This window comes from Eubalaena glacialis, chromosome 7 (genome assembly GCF_028564815.1).
Source record: "Eubalaena glacialis isolate mEubGla1 chromosome 7, mEubGla1.1.hap2.+ XY, whole genome shotgun sequence".
Taxonomy (NCBI): Eukaryota; Metazoa; Chordata; class Mammalia; order Artiodactyla; family Balaenidae; genus Eubalaena; species Eubalaena glacialis.
The window spans coordinates 31,838,775-31,860,148 of NC_083722.1; the positions used below are offsets into that span (position 1 = coordinate 31,838,775).

The 21,374-nt window shown below is 55.5% G+C and overlaps 1 protein-coding gene across 6 annotated transcripts; it reads right to left on the reverse strand.

The window, feature by feature from the left end:
• Window positions 1-7,366: 7,366 nt before the first annotated feature.
• SLC29A1 (solute carrier family 29 member 1 (Augustine blood group)) lies at window positions 7,367-20,187 on the reverse strand. 6 transcript variants are annotated; one of them, XM_061196135.1, is made up of 13 exons: window positions 20,070-20,187; window positions 13,842-13,924; window positions 11,829-11,910; window positions 11,513-11,715; window positions 11,269-11,408; window positions 10,851-10,985; window positions 10,661-10,758; window positions 10,435-10,513; window positions 9,895-9,992; window positions 9,322-9,430; window positions 8,988-9,073; window positions 8,355-8,554; window positions 7,367-8,028 (listed from the first exon to the last, which is right to left on the reverse strand). In XM_061196135.1, exons 1-13 carry the CDS (start codon window positions 20,091-20,093, stop codon window positions 7,917-7,919), a joined length of 1,449 nt encoding a protein of 482 aa, XP_061052118.1. In that variant the 5' UTR covers window positions 20,094-20,187; the 3' UTR covers window positions 7,367-7,916. The 6 variants fall into 6 exon arrangements, with proteins under 6 accessions (XP_061052118.1, XP_061052117.1, XP_061052122.1 ...); XM_061196134.1 differs by having other exon boundaries at window positions 9,895-10,019; XM_061196139.1 differs by lacking the exon at window positions 20,070-20,187 and adding an exon at window positions 19,904-19,967 and having other exon boundaries at window positions 9,895-10,019.
• Window positions 20,188-21,374: the final 1,187 nt, after the last annotated feature.

The window sequence follows — 21,374 nt, forward strand, 5'->3', positions numbered from 1 at the left end:
AAGGGGGCAGGCTCAGGGCTACGTGGCACAGGTCTACTCCCCAGCAAAGGGAAAGCATGGGAAAGGCACAGCCCTGCCAGAGGGACCACAGCCCAGGAACCCTCGAGGGAGGCAGGAGTCACTGAAAGTGGCCCTGCAGGCAGGGGTTAGGTCACAGAGGGCCACAATGCCATGCTAAGTAGTTCTGACCTTAACTTAGGGTCAGGGAAGCCACTGAAGGCTATTAAAGATGACTTAAACCCCCCTGGATCCCCAGAAGCCTATTCCCAGCAGCATTTGCAACCCCTGATGTTCCCAAGATACCCTTTATTCCCGACCAGGCCTCAAAGACCCAGCCCAACCTTCTGCTGTTTGGAGGGCAGCCAGATGAAGCAAGGACTGATAAACTATGGCCTGCAGTTGGTGGGCTTATCACTTGTTTTTGTATGGCCTGTGGATAAGGATGGTTTTTACATTGTTTAATGGTTGAAAAAAAATCAAAGGGAAGATAATATTTTGGCATGTGAAAAGTATAGGAAATTTGAATTTATGTCCGTAAAGTTTTACTGAAACAAGCTCTACTTATTTGTTTACATGTTGTCTTTGGCTAGTTTCACACTGTAATGAGGGAGTTGATAGTTGTGACAGAGACCGTATAGCTTGCAAAGTCTAAAATATTTACCCCCTTACCTTTTACAGAAAAGTTTTGCAGACCCCTGATCTAGCTAAAGCTAAGTAGGGCCTCGGAGGGAGCACAGACTCAGCCTGGGCAGAGGCCTCCGGCTGCTGCTCGGACTGGGACTTCTCCTAGTTAGGAAGCACCACTGGCCTTTCAAGGAGGTCAGGGGGCCACTGAGGGGAGCTTAAATAAGGGGCCATGGATGAATCAAGCAACCGGAGGCATCAGGACGTCAGGGACTATTTAAGCATGGGGAGTAGCTCTGGCTCCTTAACCCCCAGAACAAGCAGCCTCCCAAGCTCAGCGCCTGCCAGGCGTGCCCTGTCAGTTCTGGTCTTCCCAGTTCCACCAGGCTTACATCTCTGAATTCCTGAGCTGACATCCTCCTGGGCCAACAGACCTGACATTCAGATATGTTGGACAGCTGAGCAGGTCTGCATGGCCAACCAGGGCTCCATCTCTTTGCCTCAGTTTCCATGTTCTGCGGGGACATGTCTCTTTGCACCACTTTTGCTCATTTGATTGTTAGTATGTTATTTTTTGATGCAATGGCAAATGGAAATTTGCCTTCATTTTCTGTTTCCTGGAGAGTTTGAAAAACGATCGTTGTGTATTGATCCCACAACTTGGTAAGTTACCTTATTAATTTGTAATTTGTCTGTCAGTCTTTTGTTGTTTTCTAGTACAACCCTAGCTATCATCTGAGAACAATGATAGTTTGGTTTCTGCCTTTCTAACCCTTGTATCTCGTATTTCTTGTTACACTGCACCAGCTAGGACCAGCAGAACGATCATGTGTGGAAACAGTGATTCTGGGCATCCCTGTCTCCTTTCTGATCAGAAAAGGAACACTTCATCATTGAGCATATTTTCTCTTTCTGCTCCTAACTTGTTATACATCTTAATCTGAATGGGTATCAAAATTATTTTTCTGCATCTATTGAGAATATTGTTTTTAAAATTTTCTTAATCTATTTATATGTTTAATTTGTTAGTAGACTTACTAACATTAGACTGAAATTATCCATTTAAAGTTTTGTAGAACTCACCTATAAAAATGCCTGTTGTTTCTATTGTTTCCTATATGAAAATATTTTAACTAGGAACTCAAATTTTTTAATGGCATAGGTCTATTCAGGTTTTCTACTACTCGAGTGAATTTTGTTTAATAATTTTTCTGGATGTTTCTTGAAAGCTTTAAAGATTATGGCATACTGTTTCCTTTGACTATCTTTTTAGTCTCTGTTCTATCTCAAGTATATCCCCATTTTCACTCCTAAAATTGTTTTTCATGTCTTTTCCCTTTTTTTCATGATCAGTTTCACCAGCGATTTATCTATTTTATTTACATAATTTGTTTTCTGCTTCTTTAATTCTTTAATTTCTTTACTTTATTCCTTTATTTTTTAAAATTTCTGCTAAACTTTTTCTCATTCTTTCTAGTTTTTGAGGGTCAGGTCTGTTGTTCTTTTTCTATTTTCTTAACTTTAATACTTAGCACATTAAATTTCATCCTTTCCCCTTTTCAGACATAAGGATTTAAGACTATAAATTTCTTTTCAAGTACTATTTTAGCTATATCCCACAAGTTTCAATATGTAGAATTTTTTATTATAATTCAGTTTTAAGGATTTTGATTCCCCTTATGGTATCTCTGTTGATCAGAGATCAGTGGTATCTGTTTAAAATGTTCAATTATTTTTATATTATCTTTTCATTATGTTGTAGACATACAATGGTGTGTATGATACTGAACTTTTGTATTTGAGACTTCCTTTGTAATCTAGGATGTGGTTAATATTTATAAACACTCCATGTGTGCTTGAGAAAAATATCTATTGATATTACCTAGTTGTTGGATAGGTCTAAATATGTTAAATCTATTAAATCAAGCCAGTTAATTGTGTTGTTCCAAACAAACAAAAATCCCACTTGGAGATTCCCCGGGACGTAGCTTGGAGAAGGGAGAGGCTGGAGTGTGGAGCTCACACAGGGGTGGGGAGGAGGCACGGTGTACACCTTCTCTGAGGTAGGATGATAAAAGTGGGGCTGTGGGGAGGGGAGGACCACTCTGGGCTGGAGGGGTCAAGAAGTCTGTTTTAGGCATTGTGGGGCACCAAGGAGAGATGTCCAGGAGGCAGAGGCTGATGGCTGAAGTCATGGGCAAGAACAAAATCTCTCAGGGGAGTGGGGTGAGAAAGCCAGAAATTGTGGTCTAAGCCATTCTGGAATTGTAAATGGAGCATCTTTGGTAACCTCCTCTTTAATACCCATATCAGCGTGTCTTGACTCTCTAAGGGCACAGTATCTGTGGCCTGGGGGTGTGACTGAGTCCTGCCTACCTGCTGTTGTCAGCCCAGCCCAAAAATGTCTGTCCTCCTCCTGCCGTCACACCCACCAGGCCTCGCTTTCTGTCTTGGGCGTTATTTAGTGTTCCAGGCCCCCTTTGACTAAGAAGCTAAAACGTAACCCTAAATTGGTTCAGCCCAGAGCAGATTATAGGCAGAGAAAGGTGCAGGGGGCGGGTGACACCACAAACAACCCTGACCTACTTAACTGTTCTGCCTGCCACCTGTCCTGCCCGAGGCACAAGTCACTGCTCAATGTGCAGGTCTCAACTGGCTGGATTTCTAGGTCATCCACTGGGCCCAGTGCCTGCCTGGCCCACCTGCACCAGATAAGGGACCAGTAGGGCTGTGGTACTGCTGGTGGGTGGTGAGGAACTCACAAACAGGAGGGACTGAGGTTACACATCAGGAAGGACCTTGCTGGTTTCAGCTGGGAAGGATGTCATGCGAGTTCAGGATCCTAGGAGGCTTAGGATCCCTGGGATGTGAAAAGAGAAGACGCCTTTCTGGAATGTTTTGGAGGCTGGGAGGAAGGTGCACCAAGCCTGCATTACATGCCACCCTATCTCATGAGGCCGTGTACCTTTCCATGCTCTTCACTGCCTGGGAAGTCGTGTGTGTGTGTGTGTGTGTGTGTGTGTGTGTGTGTGTGTGTGTGTGAGAGAGAGAGAGAGAGAGAGGGAGGGAGGGAGAGGGAGAGGGAGAGAGACGAGGACTGAGAGACACAGAGATAGAGAAACAGAGACTTAAACTTACCTGGTGCTTTGCAGTTTACAAAATATTTTTCCATCCTTTAAACTTTTCAGCCTCGGTTTTCTGGCGTAAAACAGGCATGGCAATAGTCAGCACTCCATAGGATTATTAGATCATCGGAGTCAATATATGTACGAGGAGCGGCAGGTGAACGTTATTCATTAACTCAGTGGAGTTTCACAACCGGGAGAGGTAGGCAAGGCAAGTAGTATTACCCCTGCTTTACAGTTGAGCGGCTCCGAGATGGAAAGTGCCTGGCTCAAGGTCACCCGGACTTAAGGGGCAGTAGAGTCTGGACCCCCATCTGCCAGGGGTCAGATGAGAGGGGCTGCGTGGACAGAGGCCGCGCTCCCGCCAGGGGGCGCGCGCGTCACGGGTGACATCACTTCCCCCTCTAGCGGCGGGCGGGGCTGAGCAGAACCCAGGGTCCCCTCGTTCGCGCCCCGGCCCTGCGGTTCTCGGCTGTCTCGCCCGAAGGCAGTGGCCGTTCGCACTTGGCTGGGGTGAAGGAAATGAGGCCTGGTTCTCGAAGCTTCGGGGGCTGAAGATGCGGGGGAGGGGGCCGAACGGCATGCAGGGGGAGCAGCGAGCCCACCAGGCTGAGGTCATCCTAATGACTCTTGGCACCACGTGTCTCTAGGGTCCTCACCTCCTGCACCCAGGCTCTGCCGCAGACCCCCTTAATTTCCTTAGCAAGCCGTACATGTTACCCCGTTTAAAGAACAAGGGATCTGGGCCACAGAGGATAGGTGGCTTGTGCAAGGTGACACAACTGGTACTTGGCAGGCCCAAAATGGAATCCTAGGCTCTGAATCTGAACCATCACCCAACCCGTAGGAAGGCATGGGAGGGGGTAGCTGTCAGGAGCAGAAGCCCCTGCTTTGTGGGGTCTTCCTGACTCATTTAGCACTTGCCCTGCTGTCCGGAGCCAGAACGCCAGGGGCTGACTGGCAGGGAGCACCAGGACCGCCGAGGCTGTGAGGGGCTCTAGTGAGCACATGCTCTCCCAGAGAGGGACCCGTGCAGGAAGCCAGGTCGGGCGGAGATGAGCTGGAGGAGCCAAGCTGCGACAAAGGCCCCTGATGCGCTGGGGGGCGGAACGGGGGAACGCCGGCTCTGCCCATCTCCACACTCACTGCCGACCTGCCCCAAGAACCAGCCTAGCCCCTCTCCCTCAGACTGCCACTCTTCCAGTGTGTCAGGACTTGGGTTTCAGGCGGGGCCTGCTGGCCACAGCCGGGCTATCTCTTTAAGGTGACTGTGCACTTCTCTGCTCACATCCATTTTGAATCCCTATTAGAGTTTAACATCCTGAGGATAATTTTCCCAATAATTGGGGGTTTCCTGTCAAGCACCTGCCCCCATCATACTGCCCCCCCCACCATACTCTTTCCATGTTCACCCCAAAGATCACAAACACAGGTATGTTGCAATTCATCCGTTATACCCGACGCTTCACTTCTACTTTTAAGGACTGCTAATTTTACTGGGGCTCTTAGCTTTTCAAAAGTTTGAAGCCGCAACAATTCACCATATAAGATTAAACAAGAGGGAAATTTTTGTGTTGCAGTGGCAGCCACCCCAGGGAATACAGCAGCCTAATACACAGACCACCGCTTGGGGCAGAAATGTCGCAGGGAAGGAAAGGGACGACCAGCACAAGCTCAGCCCTTGCCCACCTGACAGGAAGCAAAGTGCTAGGAGGAAAGGTGGTGAGGCCCCAGAGCGGCCTGCCTCCCACAGGCGGTGTTGTCTGCAGAGCGCCCACCTGTGGCCGGGGGCTATCACTGCAGTTGGGTCGGCAGGAGCTACCTTTCCTAACCCCCCAGAGCTCCCCATTCTCAGGTGAGGACACTGAGGACATGAGTGAAATGAGTGAGACTCTCATTTTTTGGCATTTGCATTAGAAAAAGTTTTGGAAAAAAGAGTCTAGTCATTTTCTTCATCAATTCCAGTTCAGAAAGATGTGACTGTAATCTAAATGTTTGTGCTTCAAGCCATTGCTGGAGCTCTGAGAAACCTACTTAACACCCATCTCTATCTCATGGGAACAGGCATTGAAATGAGTGCTACCACACAGCTGGAGTCTGGCCTGTGAAGACGGCGAGGCTGGACAAGCAGATGCAAGGAAGCCAACATTTCGGAGTACCTCTGGGAGCTTAAAGAGTGAAAACAGAATGTAGACCCAAAACTGAAAAACATGACAGTCTGTAACTGGAGTAAGAGCATAGTCACAGTTAGAAAAGTTCTGAGGTGCACAGGGAGAAGGAATTGCAGAAACTGGCTGTTGCTGGTGGTGGTAATCAGGAAATGTTTGGCGTGCCCAGGGAGAGACCGGCCTGTGACTAAATGTGTTTTCAGATTATTCTGCGGCCATTGTGTGGGATGGGCTGCAGGAGACCTGGCAGGAGTCCTGAAAGGCCAGGCAGGAGGCAAGAAGGGACCCAGGGAAGAAGCACAGGGTCCCTGAGGGGCTGTGGTGCTGAGGAAGGAACCCAGTAGGACTCTCGGAAGTTGAGATGGAGTGAGAGGGAGCCAGAGCAAGGGTGCAGTTTTCTCTCGGCCTCGTGGCCAAAGGGCACCACAGGAACGAAAGAACACTCAGGGCACCCTTTGCTTTTGAAACTGATAGGAAAGGAACACCTTGTTTCCCACCAACCTCAGATTCTGTACCCTGGTTTGGCGTGTACCCTGGGGTATTTCTGTGGACTCCAGTTCCCCCTGTGATGATATATTTAACTCCCCCTGTTAGGACTTCAGAGCTCATCAAAAGCCCTTAAAAATGTGCTAACAGCCCTTAATGAAGCCTGAAGCCTTCAATTAAATTAAACTGTCAGAGATAAAGCCCTGACAGCAGTGCCAAGGGCGTGGGGGGTGGGGGCAGTGGCAGCTCAGAGGCCAGGGCTCTGGTTTCACTTCCTATCTGGAAGAGTCCTTTTTGAGAAGGGGGACCCAGCAGTATGGCCCCCTCCGCCGACGCCTCTCATGGTCCCGAGCCACCGCACGCCTCCCTTGGCCAAAGTTTGGGAAGAGAAAGGGGGCCCAGCTTCATTGCGGACACACAGGCCCCTTGTTCGCCAAGAAGTCTGCCTTGACTTCGGTGTCAGGGCCGAGTGCCAGGCAGGGCAGAACCCTTGGGCTGCAGCCTCTTCCTGCTGGGAGGGTGGGAGTGCAGCCAGGAGCGTGGGGGGACAGGGTGGTGGAGCTGGTGATTTTGAGAGAACTCAGTCCCCGGGCTGCAGGGTGAGGACAGAGTGGAGGGGGTGACAGTGAAGACAAAAGAAAGATGGGGCACTGTCTCCACCCCCAGGCCTATGAAAGAAGGGATGAAACGGCAAAGGAAAATGGCCTTTCTCCGTCTCGGCCAACAGTCTGGGTGTCCTGGCTCCAGGCCTGTCCCTCCTCTGTGGCCCCAGCAGGAGGTACTGTAGTCACTCTGAGACTAAGAGGACCAACACCCACCCCCACCCCCCATCTTGGACCCCAGCCCAGTGCTGGCCAAGGCCCATCTGGGTCATACTCATCCCCCCAGACTCAGGCTGCCATCCCTCCAGCCTCTCCAGGGCATGAAGCCATGGCTGGAGCACACAGGGAGCCATGGAGGGGGGAAAAAAAAAAAAAAAAAAGTTTATTTAATCAGAGAGCCTTTGAAGGCACCTGGTTTGAGTATTAAAAAAAAAGGCAGTAAAATGGCAACTGTACAGAGTTCATGATGGGCAAGAACATGGAGAGGTAGGGGGAAGAGGCACGTAGGGAGAAGGGGGCAGAAATACCAGATAAGACTTCAGAACAAGCAGTCCTGGCCCCTAGCCACCCCTGGTACAGGCAAACAGGTAGACACATGACACACACTCTCTGAGACTAGGAGCCTCTGCTGCTCTGCCAGGCAGGGATCAATCATAGCCAAGTGGGGGGTGGGGGGACATGAGCAGACACAGAGGCCGTGTCCCCTCCCTCAACTGACCCTCAGGCCCACAATGTCCCCACCATCCATCCTCAGAGGCTCTCTCCTCCAGGCCTGGATGCTGGGCCCAGCACAGGCCGTGAGACAGCAGAAGTCGGCTAGAAGAGAAAACCTCCAGAGGACCCCAGCCCATCTCTGAAGGAGAAGGCAGGCAGGAGCAGGCGGCCGGTGCCATCCTTCCATCCATCCTCGGTCACACGATTGCCCGGAACAGGAAGGAGAAGATAGCCCCCAGCGCCAGGCCCAGAGACAGAAAGAAGGCCATGATGGCTCCAGCTGTCTCTGCCTCGGCTGGCTTCACTTTCCTAAAGGAGGGAGGGCAAGCCTACCTTAGGATGGCCCCTACCCCAACTCTACCCAGAGCATCTAATTCTGCTTACCCACCTGTCATACTTCCCCTCTTGGGGGGATGTGTACTGGGGCTGTCTCTACCTTTCCCTGGGAGCCCCTCCCTCACCCTACCCCTCTCCCACCCACCACTGCCTGGGACCCTAGGGCCAGCGGGCTCCTCTCTCAGCCTGGGAACCCTGAGCTCCAGGATCAGGAATCTTCTTTTGCCCTCTCTCCCTCTACTGAGTGTCCCCCACTGGAGCACTAGCGCCCTCCTGAGACCACCACACTCCCCACTCACTTGGGCCCAAAGCACATGCAGAGACTGGCGAGATAGCCGTTGGAGAAGGCGAAGGCAGCCATGAAGAAGATGAACCAGGCATCGTGCTCAAAGACCACAGCCAGGTTGTGGCGGGGATGGACGTTACACAGCAGCAGCAGGGGCACGAAGGCCAGCCGGGCCAGCACCAGGATCGGCAGCCAGCGGCTGTCCTTCCCAGGCTGCAGGGACCAGGCAGTGTCTCAGTCAGGCTGCGCCAGCCCCCAGGGCACACCCAGGCCCCCAGGGCTCCAACCAAGGCCCCCAGAGCTCCATTTGGGGTCCCTCAGGATCTGAATTGAAATCTCAAAGCCTAGTTACCCTTCAGGGGTACTGATTGGGAGGGGGCATGATAGAGTCTTCTGGAGTGCTGGCCATGTTCTATATCTTGACCTGGGCGGTGCTTATCAGGGGGGTGTGTATGTCTACTTGTGTGTGTATATACAGTCATTAAGCTGTACACCTACAACTTGTACGCCTTACTATACATAGATTGTGTCTTGGTTTTTAAAAAAGCATGGTCGCCTTTCCACCATACTTTCTTGGTTCCCTCTCTGGGTCTCAGGCTGGACTCACCCCTCTCACAGGGTCTTGGTGCCCCCTTCCTTCACTTACCCACATGGTGAAGGCTGTGAGGCTCCGGCCCAGCCAGTCAAAGATATTGAAAGTCAAGAAACAGGACACAGGAATGAAGTAGTCTCCTGGAAGAGAAAGAGTAGATTAGGGAACGGTTAGCAGGTCCAAGAGAGGCAGAATCTACAACCCTGACCCTCACTGGGACTCGGTTTTCCCAGCTATAAAATGGAGAAGATGCTTCTAGCCCAGGGAAGGGCAAATGAACCAGGAGAGTCTGGCTGGGGAGACAGCAGTCCAGGCTCCCCTCCCCTGGAGTCCTAGCCCTGCTGGAGCCTCTGTCCTTCCCCATCCTGGGAACCCATGGGGTCCTCACTCCAGGCGCTGGTGCCCGCAATGCTGGACTTGACCTCAGCAGCCACGGCAGGAAACATCCCAATGGTGATGGTGAAGACGAAGCAGACGGAGAGCGCCGGGACTAAGATCTGGAGGACAGGGACTCAGGTCTGTGTCTTCATGGCGGTTGTGCATCATTAAAGCACCAAGATTCCCCAACACACACACACACACACACACACAAACACGAGAATCCAGGAAAGTGGCCAGTCTCCAGTCAGAAAGGGAAGGGATGGGGTCTTCCCCGGTGGTCCAGTGGGTAAGACTCCGCGCTCCCAATGCAGGGGGCCCAGGTTCCATCCCTGGTCGGGGAACTAGATCCCGCATGCATGATGCAACTAAGAAGCCTGCCTGCTGCAACAAAGATCCCATGTGCCGCAACTAAGACCCGGAGCACCCAAAATAAATAAGTAAATAATAATAAAAAAAAAAAAAAAAAAAGAAAGGAAGAGGATGGGCAGTGCCGGGAAGGGGGAGGGTGGGGGTGGGGAAAGGAACAAAAGGAGAGAAAGAGGGTGAGGGGTAGAAGGCAGGATGCCCAAGCCCCACATACATTTCTGAGGATGGCGCAGACAGAGTGGCTTTTGTTGGTGGGCTGAGAGTTGGGGGCTGAAACTCCAGCCTCCTCTTGGCCTGCTTTTGACTCCTCTCCTGGGGGGTGACAGGTTGTGGAAGGATCTTCAAGTTGTGGGGAGGACAGAGCAACAGATGACACAATCCCCAAAAGGGCTGGGGTCAACTGGGGGTGGACATTCCCTTAACCAGTGCACAGCCGCGCCCTGACACTTAGCCCAGACGGCCTCCGAACTCCCACTGTGCAAGTCCCCTGACCTCTCCCAGGAGCCTCAGGTCAGTTTACGCCCTGTCCAAGAATCTGAAATTGCTTCCCACTGTCCTCAGGCATTCAAGGCCACCCAGGATCTCCCCCCAGCTTCTCTATCCCAGCCCCTATTTACTATTGTTACCCCTCACCCCATCCCTGGTCCCTCTCGCCTCTGGCATCACTGCAGCACGCTCATTCTTGCCCTCAGCTCATGCTGCCTCCCTGCTGGGCAGACTCTCCTCCACCCCAGCTTCCTCAGGCTCTTCAGACCTTTGCTAATGAGGTCCAGCTTGGTCTCCTGCTCCCCAGGCCCTTCGAGCTTGAGTTGCTGGTAATAGCGGTAGAATTCCTATCAAGTGAGGGAGACCAGGAAGGTGGATTCAGAAGCAGAATCTCCAGAATTTCCACCTCCCCCAGGTTTCATACTCAGAACACCCTTGACCTGGAGTCCTGGACCCACCCTAGACCCCAAACCCGGTGTTCTCCAAGAGCTCACCAGCCTCGGCAGGCCCAGATAACAGGCGATCGTCAAAATGATAACCCCACAGGCTGTGATAAAATAGCCGAAGGCACTTTCCGACAGCTCTGAGCCACCTGGGGTGGAGGGTGTCAGCGATCAGAGACAGGCCCCGTCCCCTTCTCCCCACAACAACCAGGGTGACAGGCGGACAGATGGCAAGACTTACTGGCGATGGCGCAGATCATGGCCACAGAGGCAAAGAAGCCTGCCAGGCCCTGACCACTCATGATGGGGGCTGTGTAGCTGGCGGGCAGGAGGCCGGCCAGGCCAAACAGGCTGCCCTGCAGGATGGCACCGAACGCTGGGAAACAGGGTGGGCATCAGCAGGGGAGGGAAGAGCAGGGTGGGTGGCCGGGGCCCCTGTAATTCCTGCTTTACTCCCAGTTAGTCTTGACGCTGAGCGGCCCTTTTCTCCCCACTTCCAGGGCCCCCTCTCCCACACCTGGTCCATGCCCGCTCAGGCTTCTGAATCCTGACCACCCAGAGGGAGGAAGAGATTTCTCTCTGGCCAACTGTGGGTGTGAAAGAAAGGGGCAGGTATGTGGGAAGATCTCTGCCCCAGGTCCCCACCCAGCCCCGCTTACAGTTAATGAACATGATCTTGATCATGGTGATGACAAAGAAGGGCGGAGCATCCAGGGGCACCTTCACCAGGATGGCAGTGATCAGGAACACCAACAGGATGGCCACCAGGCTGCCCAGGATCCGCACAGACTGGGGGATCCTGCCAGAGAGGCCACGACAGCAGAGACGGGTGGTAAAGCCAGGGGCTCAGCCCAGGGAGGGCAGGAGGCAGTGAGGGGTCAGGGTGGAGGCCCGGGCACTCACCTCTGATGCAGGAAGGAGTTTAGGCAGGTGAACAGCAGTAGGGGCAGCATGGCACATAAGGTCATGACGTTGTTGAAGATGGCGCTGAGATAGTTCCGCTCTGGCGAGGGTGCTGAGGGGCTGGCCGAGGCCTGGATGTCCTTGCTCGGTTCAGCAGGGACCAAGGACGCATTGTGGGACATGTCCAGGCGGTTTGTGAAATACTGTGAGGGTTGCACAGAGGAGTGTTAGAACCTCTCTCCCCGTGCCCACAGCACAGATCCAGGCCCTACGTGCCCAGTGGACATGCCCCCGGGAGCCCATCCCCACATCTCACCGCAGTGGCTGTCATGAAAAAATTCCAGGGCAGCAGCGTCCCCAGACCCAGCATGAAGAAGATAAGCCAGACGGCTTTGTACCTGGGATGGGAGAGGAAAGTGAGGCCAGGTGACTCACCATCCCACCCTCCTTCCCAAATCAAACCTGGGGCAGCCCCCTCCCCTTCTCTCTCTCCAGCTGTCCCAGGGCACAGGGCATGCGTCCTCCTATTTGTGTATGTGGAGGGAGAGGTGGCCTGGGATGGGGGAGAGGGCACAGATGAGTCCCGAGGGGGAAGGGGACCAGGGACATAGGACCGAAGGGCATGGCCAAAAGGACCATTCTTAGCCCCAAAGACTCAGGGGACGCTGCAGGCTTGGGAACCAGTGTGACCCACACATCCGGAGGTGGTTTTGGAAATCTTGCTAAAGGCTGGGGCTGGGAGGGTGAGTGAGAAAGCAAACAAAAGTCTTCCACCCCCGCCAGGCAGGCTGGAAGTGATTACACTGTCAGGGCAGGGCTGTGTGGCTCTCCAAAGAGTATTCTGAGGTCAGGAAACTCCCAGACCATTCTGGATCTAGGAGGGCAGGCAGGCAGGGAGCCTTGGGACATCTGGGAAGTGAGGGAGCTGTTTTTTCCTGGCCTAGACAGAACCAGCTTTGTAGGTTGCACCACGTAGGGGAGGCCAGGAGGGACCAGGCCACTGGACATCATCTGGGCCCCAGAGTGTAAATAAGCGCCACCCAGCCTGGGCCAGGTCACTGCCCCAAGCCCTACACCTCAGGGCCTGTCTGGGATGGGACAGCTTCCCCCAGGTAGCCCTGGGCCCTCCCACTGTGGTCTCCAGATGTGTCTGCCATACTTTCCCCAGAGCCCACACCTGCTTTCTTCACAGAGCTGGCAGGGACAAGCCCAAGGCAATGAGGAGACGGGTCTAGCCAGAGCGCAGGGCCTGGCCGCACCGGGTGGAAGCCTGGGTAAGCACCCCAAGTGGGCAGGTCTGAGCCCTGACAAGTGCAGCCCCCCCATCTCCCTCATGTATTCCCCACCTTGAGGAAGAGAGGTGAGGCCTTGATCGAGAGGCCCAAAGGAAGGGAGAATTCCCAGCCGAGGTCCCACAGGACAGAGGGCCAGAGTGGGGCTGGGTGAGTGCCACAAGGCCAATGGAGAAGGGGAAGGGGTTCAGAGAGCTGCCACCAGATGGGGGTGCTGGGATAGGGCAGCAGGCAGCCTGGGAACAAAAGACACGGCGGAGGGAACCAACCAAACAGCTTGGGGCCTGTACTTACTATGTGTCCTTAAATTCCCTCCCACCCAAGTAAACCTCACATCTATTTTATAGGTGGGAGATGGTCTCAGAGAGATAAAGCTAAGTGCCCAAGGTCCCACAGCTAGAAGTGGCCTAGTTCCATGGCCTTTGGCACAGGGGGACAGGATGGGCAGGGGAGCGGTGATGGGATTGGGGGGCCTGGGTGGAAGGCTGTTTTGGACCCCAGGCATGGCTTCATCAACTTTCTTGGGGCCTAGACTCCTGGGAGAACTTGAATCCAGCTACAACCTCTTCCCCCAAAACACACATGCGTGATCATGGATGCAGGTCTAACTGGAGGGAACTCCTAGGCTCCGGAGGTGGGGAAGTGAAAGGGAGGTCAGAGTGAAGATCAAGGTGAGCCAGAGTCATCTGAGGCAGAGGCCAGCCCTGCCAGCCGGCCAGCTCAGATACGAGGTGTGCTGCCAGATGTCTCCCCACGGTGGTGGCAGGAGCTGGAAGCTGCTGAAGAGCAACACTGGAAACTCTGACAGGCCAGGGAGAGCCTGCTGCCCACCACCCTGGGCCTCACCGGAGACACCCCCATCGGCACCCAGCCACAGCACAAAGGGCCCCAACCCCTGATGCAGATCTGACTCACAGCTACCACACAGCTGGAAGGCCCGTCAGCGGTGGCAACCCCAAATTCCAAAGGATACGGCACCCAGCCTCCTGGAGACCCATTTCCACTCCCCTGGATTCACAGCCCAGATTCCCCAGTACCTGTCCTGAGGCTGGTGACTGGTTGTCATGGTGATGGCGTTCTTGGTTATGCCTGGCTGATAGCTTCCTCCCTCCGGTGCTTGCTGGGGGCAGAAGCAGTGTGAGGGCCTGTCTTGGCCCTGCTTCCCCACAGGCCTCTTCCGCCTCTTGGTGTGGGGGTGAGGAGGGCAGGACAGACAGAACGGGCAGGCTGAAGAGTCCAGAAGGCCCCACTCCCGGCCCTGCCTCTCAGGACTGCTCCCTCTGACCCCTTGGGCCTGGCCTGCTGGGCCCCCCTGCCTGCTCAGGCTCTACCTGGCTCCCGGCCTGGCCTGGCCACTGCCACCGCTATTTTTATCCAGCAGTTGAAGCAGTTTGTAAGCAGGGAAAACAGGAGGGTGGAGAGCAGGAGGGAAAGAGGAGGGGGTATGGTTGAGAGGAAGAGAAAAACAGTTAAAGGCAGGGGAAACAGCGAGAGGGGTCAGGGACAGTGATGACAATGGAAGTGGGGACAGAAGAAGGGAAACAGAAAGGAGATAAGAGCAAGAGGGTAGGGGAAGGGGGGAGGGGGGAGGGAGGAGGGAGGACACAAAACAAACAGATCCGCAGGAGCAGCAGCCTCAGGGGTGATGCGAGGCCTCCCTCCCCAGCTCTCTCTGCAAGTCTGACCTCTCTGCACTCCCAGGGAACCCCTGGGCTCATGGCTAGGGTGGGCTTTGGAGAGCCTGTCCCCTCCTGGGGGCACCCCAGACTCCAGCCTCTCTGCTGGTGGCACCCTAACCATCCTTTCCAGCCACTGCCCAGAGGCTCCCTGGTTCCTGGCCAGTCTTCCAGGAACATACTTCAGGATGAGTGTGGGGACCCAGCCTCTCCCCTGACCCCTAGTCCTGGCCACAGGGTCATCCCATCCCCCCTGGATTCCTCTCTGACTCACTCCCAGGCCCCTGTCCTCTTCCCCTTTCTCAGAACAAAGTTGGAGGGAAGACTGGAGGGATGGGAGCAGAGGCTGCCTAGTCCCCAGGCACCCAGACCCCTCACTCAGTATCCCTTCCCTGCTCAGGCAGGGAGAGGCTCCCTGGAACCAGCAGAGGAAACAGCTTTCCCTCGGATAGCATAGAAGGCCAGGCAGGCGTGTGCTGGCGTGTCCCCAACGTGTGGGCCTAGCTCTGGAGCCAGCTCTACCGTTTTGGGCGAGGACTGGCTTCCTTGCCCACCTGGACCAGCACTCAGACTTGCCCAGACTTGCCAGCAGAAGGGTGGGGGCAGAGGGGGCTCGGGCAGTCCGCGGGAGGTGGTCCTAGCTCAGGCTCAGGCAGCAGGCCTTGTCCATGGGCTCCTCCTGAGTAAGGGTCCAGAATGACCCTTACTGGACCCTTGAAGGTAGTGGCACAGGGCATATCAGGAGAGAACCCCCCAGGCCTCACTGTGGGAGGGAGCAGCCCCATTCTGAGAAGCCTCCGCACAAGCACAACCAGGGAGATAAAACCCAGCCCTGTAGCTTGGGAGATAAGACAGCCAGCAGTCTCAGCAGGGAGCTGAGGGGGTAGGTCAACTCACAGGTGCAGCCAGTGCTCCAGGCCCCAGCCTGAGACCACAGCCCTGGGGATGCCAAGAAAGGACCTTGATGGGCCTTTCTACCCACCCCCCCACAATAATTCCTCTCAACCCCTCCCTGGGTAAACTCCAGCCTCTCCAAGGCCTTCCTCAGCCCCCCAGCCCACATCTGGGCCATAGGACAGGGAGGGGAGGAGCAGACCCACATAGCTCCAGATGGAGGCACTCTTCCTTTCCACAAATATTTACCGAAGACCTCTGCATGCCAGCCAGGCACTGTTCTAGGCACTTGGGACAGTGGTGAATGACAGTTTATACATTTTCTAGAAGGATGGGGGCGAGAGGGCTCTACCCTGGGGTGTGGTGTAGCTTCAATGCAGGCGGGAGACCTGGGGGAGGGGGGGAGCGGAGAATAGAGTATCTCCCCTTCCTCAGTAAAATCTCTCTTAGGCTCAGAGGAGTATTTCTTTCTGCCTTCCCCCCTGCCCCAGCTACAACCCTGCTCTCTGCTCTCAACTGCCCCCACCCCAGTCCTGGGCACAATTCAACTCCAGGGGCAGCCCACTCCCCCTGGCCACATCCTGACGTTCAGCCAACCAGCCCAGGTATTTTGTTTTTGTCTGCCTTTGCCCAGCAGCAATCAGGGATTTGATACCAGCTCAGAGCATCTGGTGTTCCTCAGCCATGCCTTGGCCTGCCGAGATGAGGCCTTGAAAGCAGCCACCAAACCTCCCCAACCCCAGGCCCCAAACACCTCTCATGCACCGCAGCTTCTAGAGACACCCCTGCGGTAGCATCAAATTCACCACTTCCTTGGATCTCACATGGGGCCAGCCACTACCTGCAGATACCTTCTCCTGCCCTTGGTTGCCCTCGCAACCACCATAAGCTAGTACAAAACTGTCTCCACTAGAACAGATGAGGACAGCTGAAGTTCAGAGAGGTTGAGTCATTTGCCAAAGGTAACAGAGCTAGTGAATGGGTGAGCTGGAATTCAAACTCAATGTGCAGCTTACTCTAGGCTCCTTCCGGGGTGGGGAGGGAGGTATAAAGGCTGCTTCCCAGCCAGCCTCCTATACTGGGAGATAGGGTAACTCTACTCCAACTAAGGGGTTAAAAATAAGGTAGGGGTCGAGGTCACCTCCAGCCTGAACTAAGTGTCAGCTGTAAGGCACTCCCCCACCCCATTACACACACATCCTGGCAAGGAGGGCTCACACAGGCAGGAGGACAAGGCAGGAAGGTCTGGAGGTGATCGAGAGGAATGGGCAAAGGGGCAGCCCCAAGAGGGGTGAGGGGCAGGGGTGGGACCAGCCCTCATCCATCACAGCTCTCCCCTGGGAAGAAAATCTGGGGTATGTCTTTGTTCTTTCTCTGAGTGAAGCAAAGGTCCTCTCTCCGGGAATAAATGAGGACGCGCCCAGGAAGGGAGGCCAGGTACACGAGTTCGGCCAATAGAAGGCGGGGGTTAAAGAGACAGCTCCTCCACCTCCATTCCGCGTGCCCTCTTCCCCATTCCCTGCACCCAGCGCAGTTAACGGTGCGGCCCCTCCCCAGTACCAACGACAAGAATTGATCGAGATTAACCTTCAACTCGCCCGCCCCTTGCAGAGGTCAGCTCGGCGACAGCCGGTTTCAGGCCCGGGAGCCAGGTCGTCCACGCCCGCTCGGGTCCGGGTCCCCGCAAGGTGCCCCTGCGCCCGGGCCTCCGCACGCCACGTGCTGCGCGGCTCCGCACGCTCAGCGCGGGGGCGGGGTGGAGCCCACCCCGGGTGGGGCCCACTCCGCGTCCCCTCTCCCGGCCACGCAGCTGCCAGGCCCGGCCTCCCTGCTCTCGTGGCAGGCGGCAAGCGGCGCCTTCCACCCCGGTGACCCCCGGCCCCCGGTTCCCCGGCTCCCAGTCCCCGGGTAGCACCTGCTGGGAAGGAGTCCTCCCGCGTGGAGGTTTGCGCGCTCTCCCTGCCACTTCCCGCGCCCGCCTGAGCACATTCAAACCCGCCCTCCGTTCGCCCCGCCCCGGCGCGCCCCGGCCCGCAGCCGCTCTCCGGCGTCCGCCGCGGCCCCGCCCCCCGCACGCCGGCCGCCGGCTCAGAGGGACCCCCGACCCGAGACCCTCCGCCGCCTGGCCTACACCTTGCACTATTTCTGTAGATAGGACCTCTGGGGGCCCTGCCACGCCAAACCCTGCCCCATCACGGAGCACGTGGGGCTGGAGGGTATAGCCGCACACTGGGTACCCCTGGTCTCCGCGCTGGGGTTACACAAACTCCTACACAGCTGTCTCGGGACTCTCGCAGCGACAAACCTGCTCAGACAGATCCGGACGGCCCCCCGTCGTCCATACACCATCTCAGACGTTCCGTTATGGCTCCCCAAGCCCCCTCCCACACCACTCTCTTCCACACTGCACCTTTTTCCTTTCCAGCGCCCCCTTCCCTTTTCAGTGCCACTTTCTTCGATTCAGACTATCCTTTGCTCTCCCCAGCCCCCATGCCGGGGATCCCTCCGACAGAATCAGTATGATGTGTGACCCGGGTTTTCCCACACAGATCCGCTCACCCACAACTTTGACTTAGAGAGGGATGTGTGTGGCGTGGCGGGGGGAGCCACAGCCCTGTAGCCCTCTCATGATTCACCCTTTCTAAATCCAGAACATTGGAAAAGCTGAGGCACAGCTGGCAATGGGAAGGGAAAAAGCCCGGAATAGCCTTACAGCCTGAGTGAATCCTATGGTCCTGATACTCAGAAGTGGAAGCCTTGCTGAGCCCCACATCCTCCCTGGCTGAGGAGGAAGGGGGTGAGCATGCTGAGGAATGATCAGTCCTTCTTGTACCTCCAAGGGAGGGGGAAGGATTCCCTCCTTTTTCGTTGGTCGGTAAATTTGGGGGACAGGGGGATCACTGCCCCTACAGCGGCCCTCACTATAGGAGGACAATCCAAAGGCTAGAGAGATGCTGAGGACAGAAAACCCAATCCACCCCCCACACCCTTGCCCCAGTTACCCAAGAGGCCTGTACCCTGGAGAAGCCACAGACACTAATTAACAATTAGCAGTACTAACATCGTAGGGATAAGGCAGAGTCACGCCTTCTCCCCAGAGAACACACTGGGCTCTGAGGGGAAGGGCAGTTTTTCTACTTAGGATTGATCAGTGGACACACCCCAAGATACTCAGATGGGCTGTTCCCAGCCTACTGGCTCAGGGCCGCACAGAGACATGACACACCAACATCGCCTGGTCTTAACCAAACAGAGGGCAGGAAGAGGGGTATGAGTGGTATTTTTCTAGGCACTGCCCCATGCCTTGAGGGCAGCTTCATGTCTGGGTCTCCCTCCCTCAATTCCTACCCTGTGTTTGTCCAGCCCCTCTCTTCCTCTTCTGGCCCTCTTCTCCCCTTTTGCTCGGCCCCTGTCTCTCTCTCCATCCTCATTTTCCGTCTCTAAGTCTGTGGAGGTGGCAGGCCTTAGTGGTCAAATGGATTCCCCCAGGCTGGTGGCCATTGGCTGCAGTTGTGTGCAAAGGGGGCTGAAAGTGGAAAGAAACTGGAGGGAAGTGGTGAGGGTCACAGGCCAGACAGCGGAAGGCTGGTTTCCCTCCCCACCCCCGCTGAAGCTCAGCCTGCTCACTAGATGGCAACAGCCAGGGCTGTTATTGCTGGACAGAAGCCTGTCTGGCACTCTCCCTGCCTGGGCCCCCAGCCAGCACCCACACCCCTCCAGAGCCACCTCCCTGCGCAGAGATGGTTGCTGAGTGCCAGGGCCCTCTGCTGGACAGCCTCGGAGCCCGATTCACGGCGGCCTGTGCCCTCCAGGCCCAGCCAGTCCTCGTCACCCTCTGCCCAATCTTTTGGCTCCCTCAGGTCCCAGGTACAGGGGTAGGGTGTGAAGGGCTGATCCAGCTGCACCCCACCCCCACCGGATCCCCCACCTATTTGAGCCTGTGGTTTGCCCTGATTCCCTCCTCCCCCTTCCAGGCCCCAAGCCTTCCTCATCACCTCACACAGCCAGTCCTATCCTTCCCCAGCCCTGCCTCCATCTGTGTTTGCTGGAAGTGGGTTGGTTTGCTTGGCTCCGCAGTTTGTCACCAACGCGTCTCATGACAGTTATGTTCTTAGTCCTGTTTGCGACTCTTTCTCCGTGGCCCTGTGGCAGGCTGGGACTAGGAAGAGGCCAGAGAGGCAACTTGCCTGAGTCGCAATATTTAAGGGGGCGCCCAAATATTCCAGAATCCAGATAAATAATGTTTAAAGGCAATATTTTTTTAAAAATCAAAGTTAATGCAAAAAAAAAAAAGAAAATCCATGATGAACAAAACATCGACTAAACTAAAGACAGAATCCGGCCCTCTTAGAGTCAGACACCTCAAGTCCCTCACCTTTCTTGTGGGTGTGTATGGGGATCAGGGTTCAAGAAGACTGGGGTTGGTTTTCCAGCTTCATTTCTCAGACCTCTGCCCCTATCTTCTGCTCTGGGAAGGTCTCCGACCTTGGAGACAACTGAATGTGGTTAGGGTAGGGCAGTCATCTCACCACGGCCTCCAAAGTCTGGGAAAAGGATCTCCTCCGCCAAAAACCGCAGATGCACACTCCGTTGATTTCCCCCGCCCCACGAGCCGCGCACACTCCGCTCTCCGCCCCGCCCAACCCGCGCAGACCCCGCCCCCTCGCCGCGGCCCCGCCTCTGCTCCCCGCGCACCTGCAGGGACTTCTTAGGGGACATCCGGAGTCGGGGAGCGCGGACGGAAATTCACAGGCCAGTCGGCCCCTGGTCGCCGTTTGGCCTCCTCACTTCGGGACTGGGGCCGTCGTTGTGGCCGGAAACCGCAGTCCGCGCCGGGTCTGACCGGTCTATGCCGCCGGGTGGCAAAGGGGCTGCAACGGGCGATCCCGGCGCCAGCCCCGCGCCCCGCGGCCGGCTCGGTGCCGCCGGCGCCGCTCGGGAGTGAGGAGCGCTCCGGAAGGCCGGCGGGAGGGGAGGCCCGGAGCGGGCGAAATAAATAAAGGTGCCCGTGACCCTGGAGGGGACCAGGGGTTCGAATCCCCTTCACCCCGCCCCTCCCCCGGGCCACCTTCCCGAGGGGGCCGAGCACGTGCACTGGCTTTTGAGGACTCCGGGAGGAAGCAGATGGTGCCGCGGTGTGGGGAGGCGGGGGTCTGGCAGAAAGGCCCGCAGGGCCGGCTTGGGGGTCCGCAGCTCTGGTCTCGGTTCTTCCCCCAGGCCAACCTTCTGAGGGGTATGCTAACGGAGTGAGGGTCCTGAAAGGAGCCTGTACTCCTCACTTTCCCCCTTTGAACCGAGAGCCCAGGACTCGCTGGAGGAGGGTGGGAGGGAGAAGTATTGCATGGGAACCGTGAGCAAATTATCCGGAGGCTGGCATGCAAATGCCTCTGACAGCTCTTATTTGATCCCCGAGGGGCCTCCCACTGGGGAGGGGAAATAGGTGAATTCCTCAGATCACACCCCACCCACCCCCTACCCCTTAGATCCCATCCTGAGCAGAGGACCCCTCAGGGGTATGCATTTCTACACTGCTCCTCTGGGCGGCTGCCCACAGGGTCCCTCAGCAAACAAATCTCCCTCTTCCCACACCACTAGCTGCGAAGAGTGTCCACGCTTGCTGGAGGATGTTTACCTCCTTACCCTGAGCTGGCCAGGCAGATCCAAGACTGCTGGTTTACAGTGTAATATACTCAAATAAGGCAAGAGAATGTACAAACCGAGAGGGACAATGGAATAGGTAGCAAAAGGAAGCCTTGAATTGTTTCCCCACCCCTACCCTCTGGACAGGTTCAACTGTCATGCAGTGCAGGAGTGTGACAAAGACTGTCAAAGACATCCCAGGCATTCAAAGCAACAAATATTTATTGAGCACCTGCTGTATGCTGGGCTTTGGAGGCAGGACTGACTCCCTAGGGAACCAAGGTCTTACTACTTGGTAAATCACGAGTCAAAGACAGAGAATCTGGATTAGCTAAATTGTCCATTGTCCCTCATTGGACC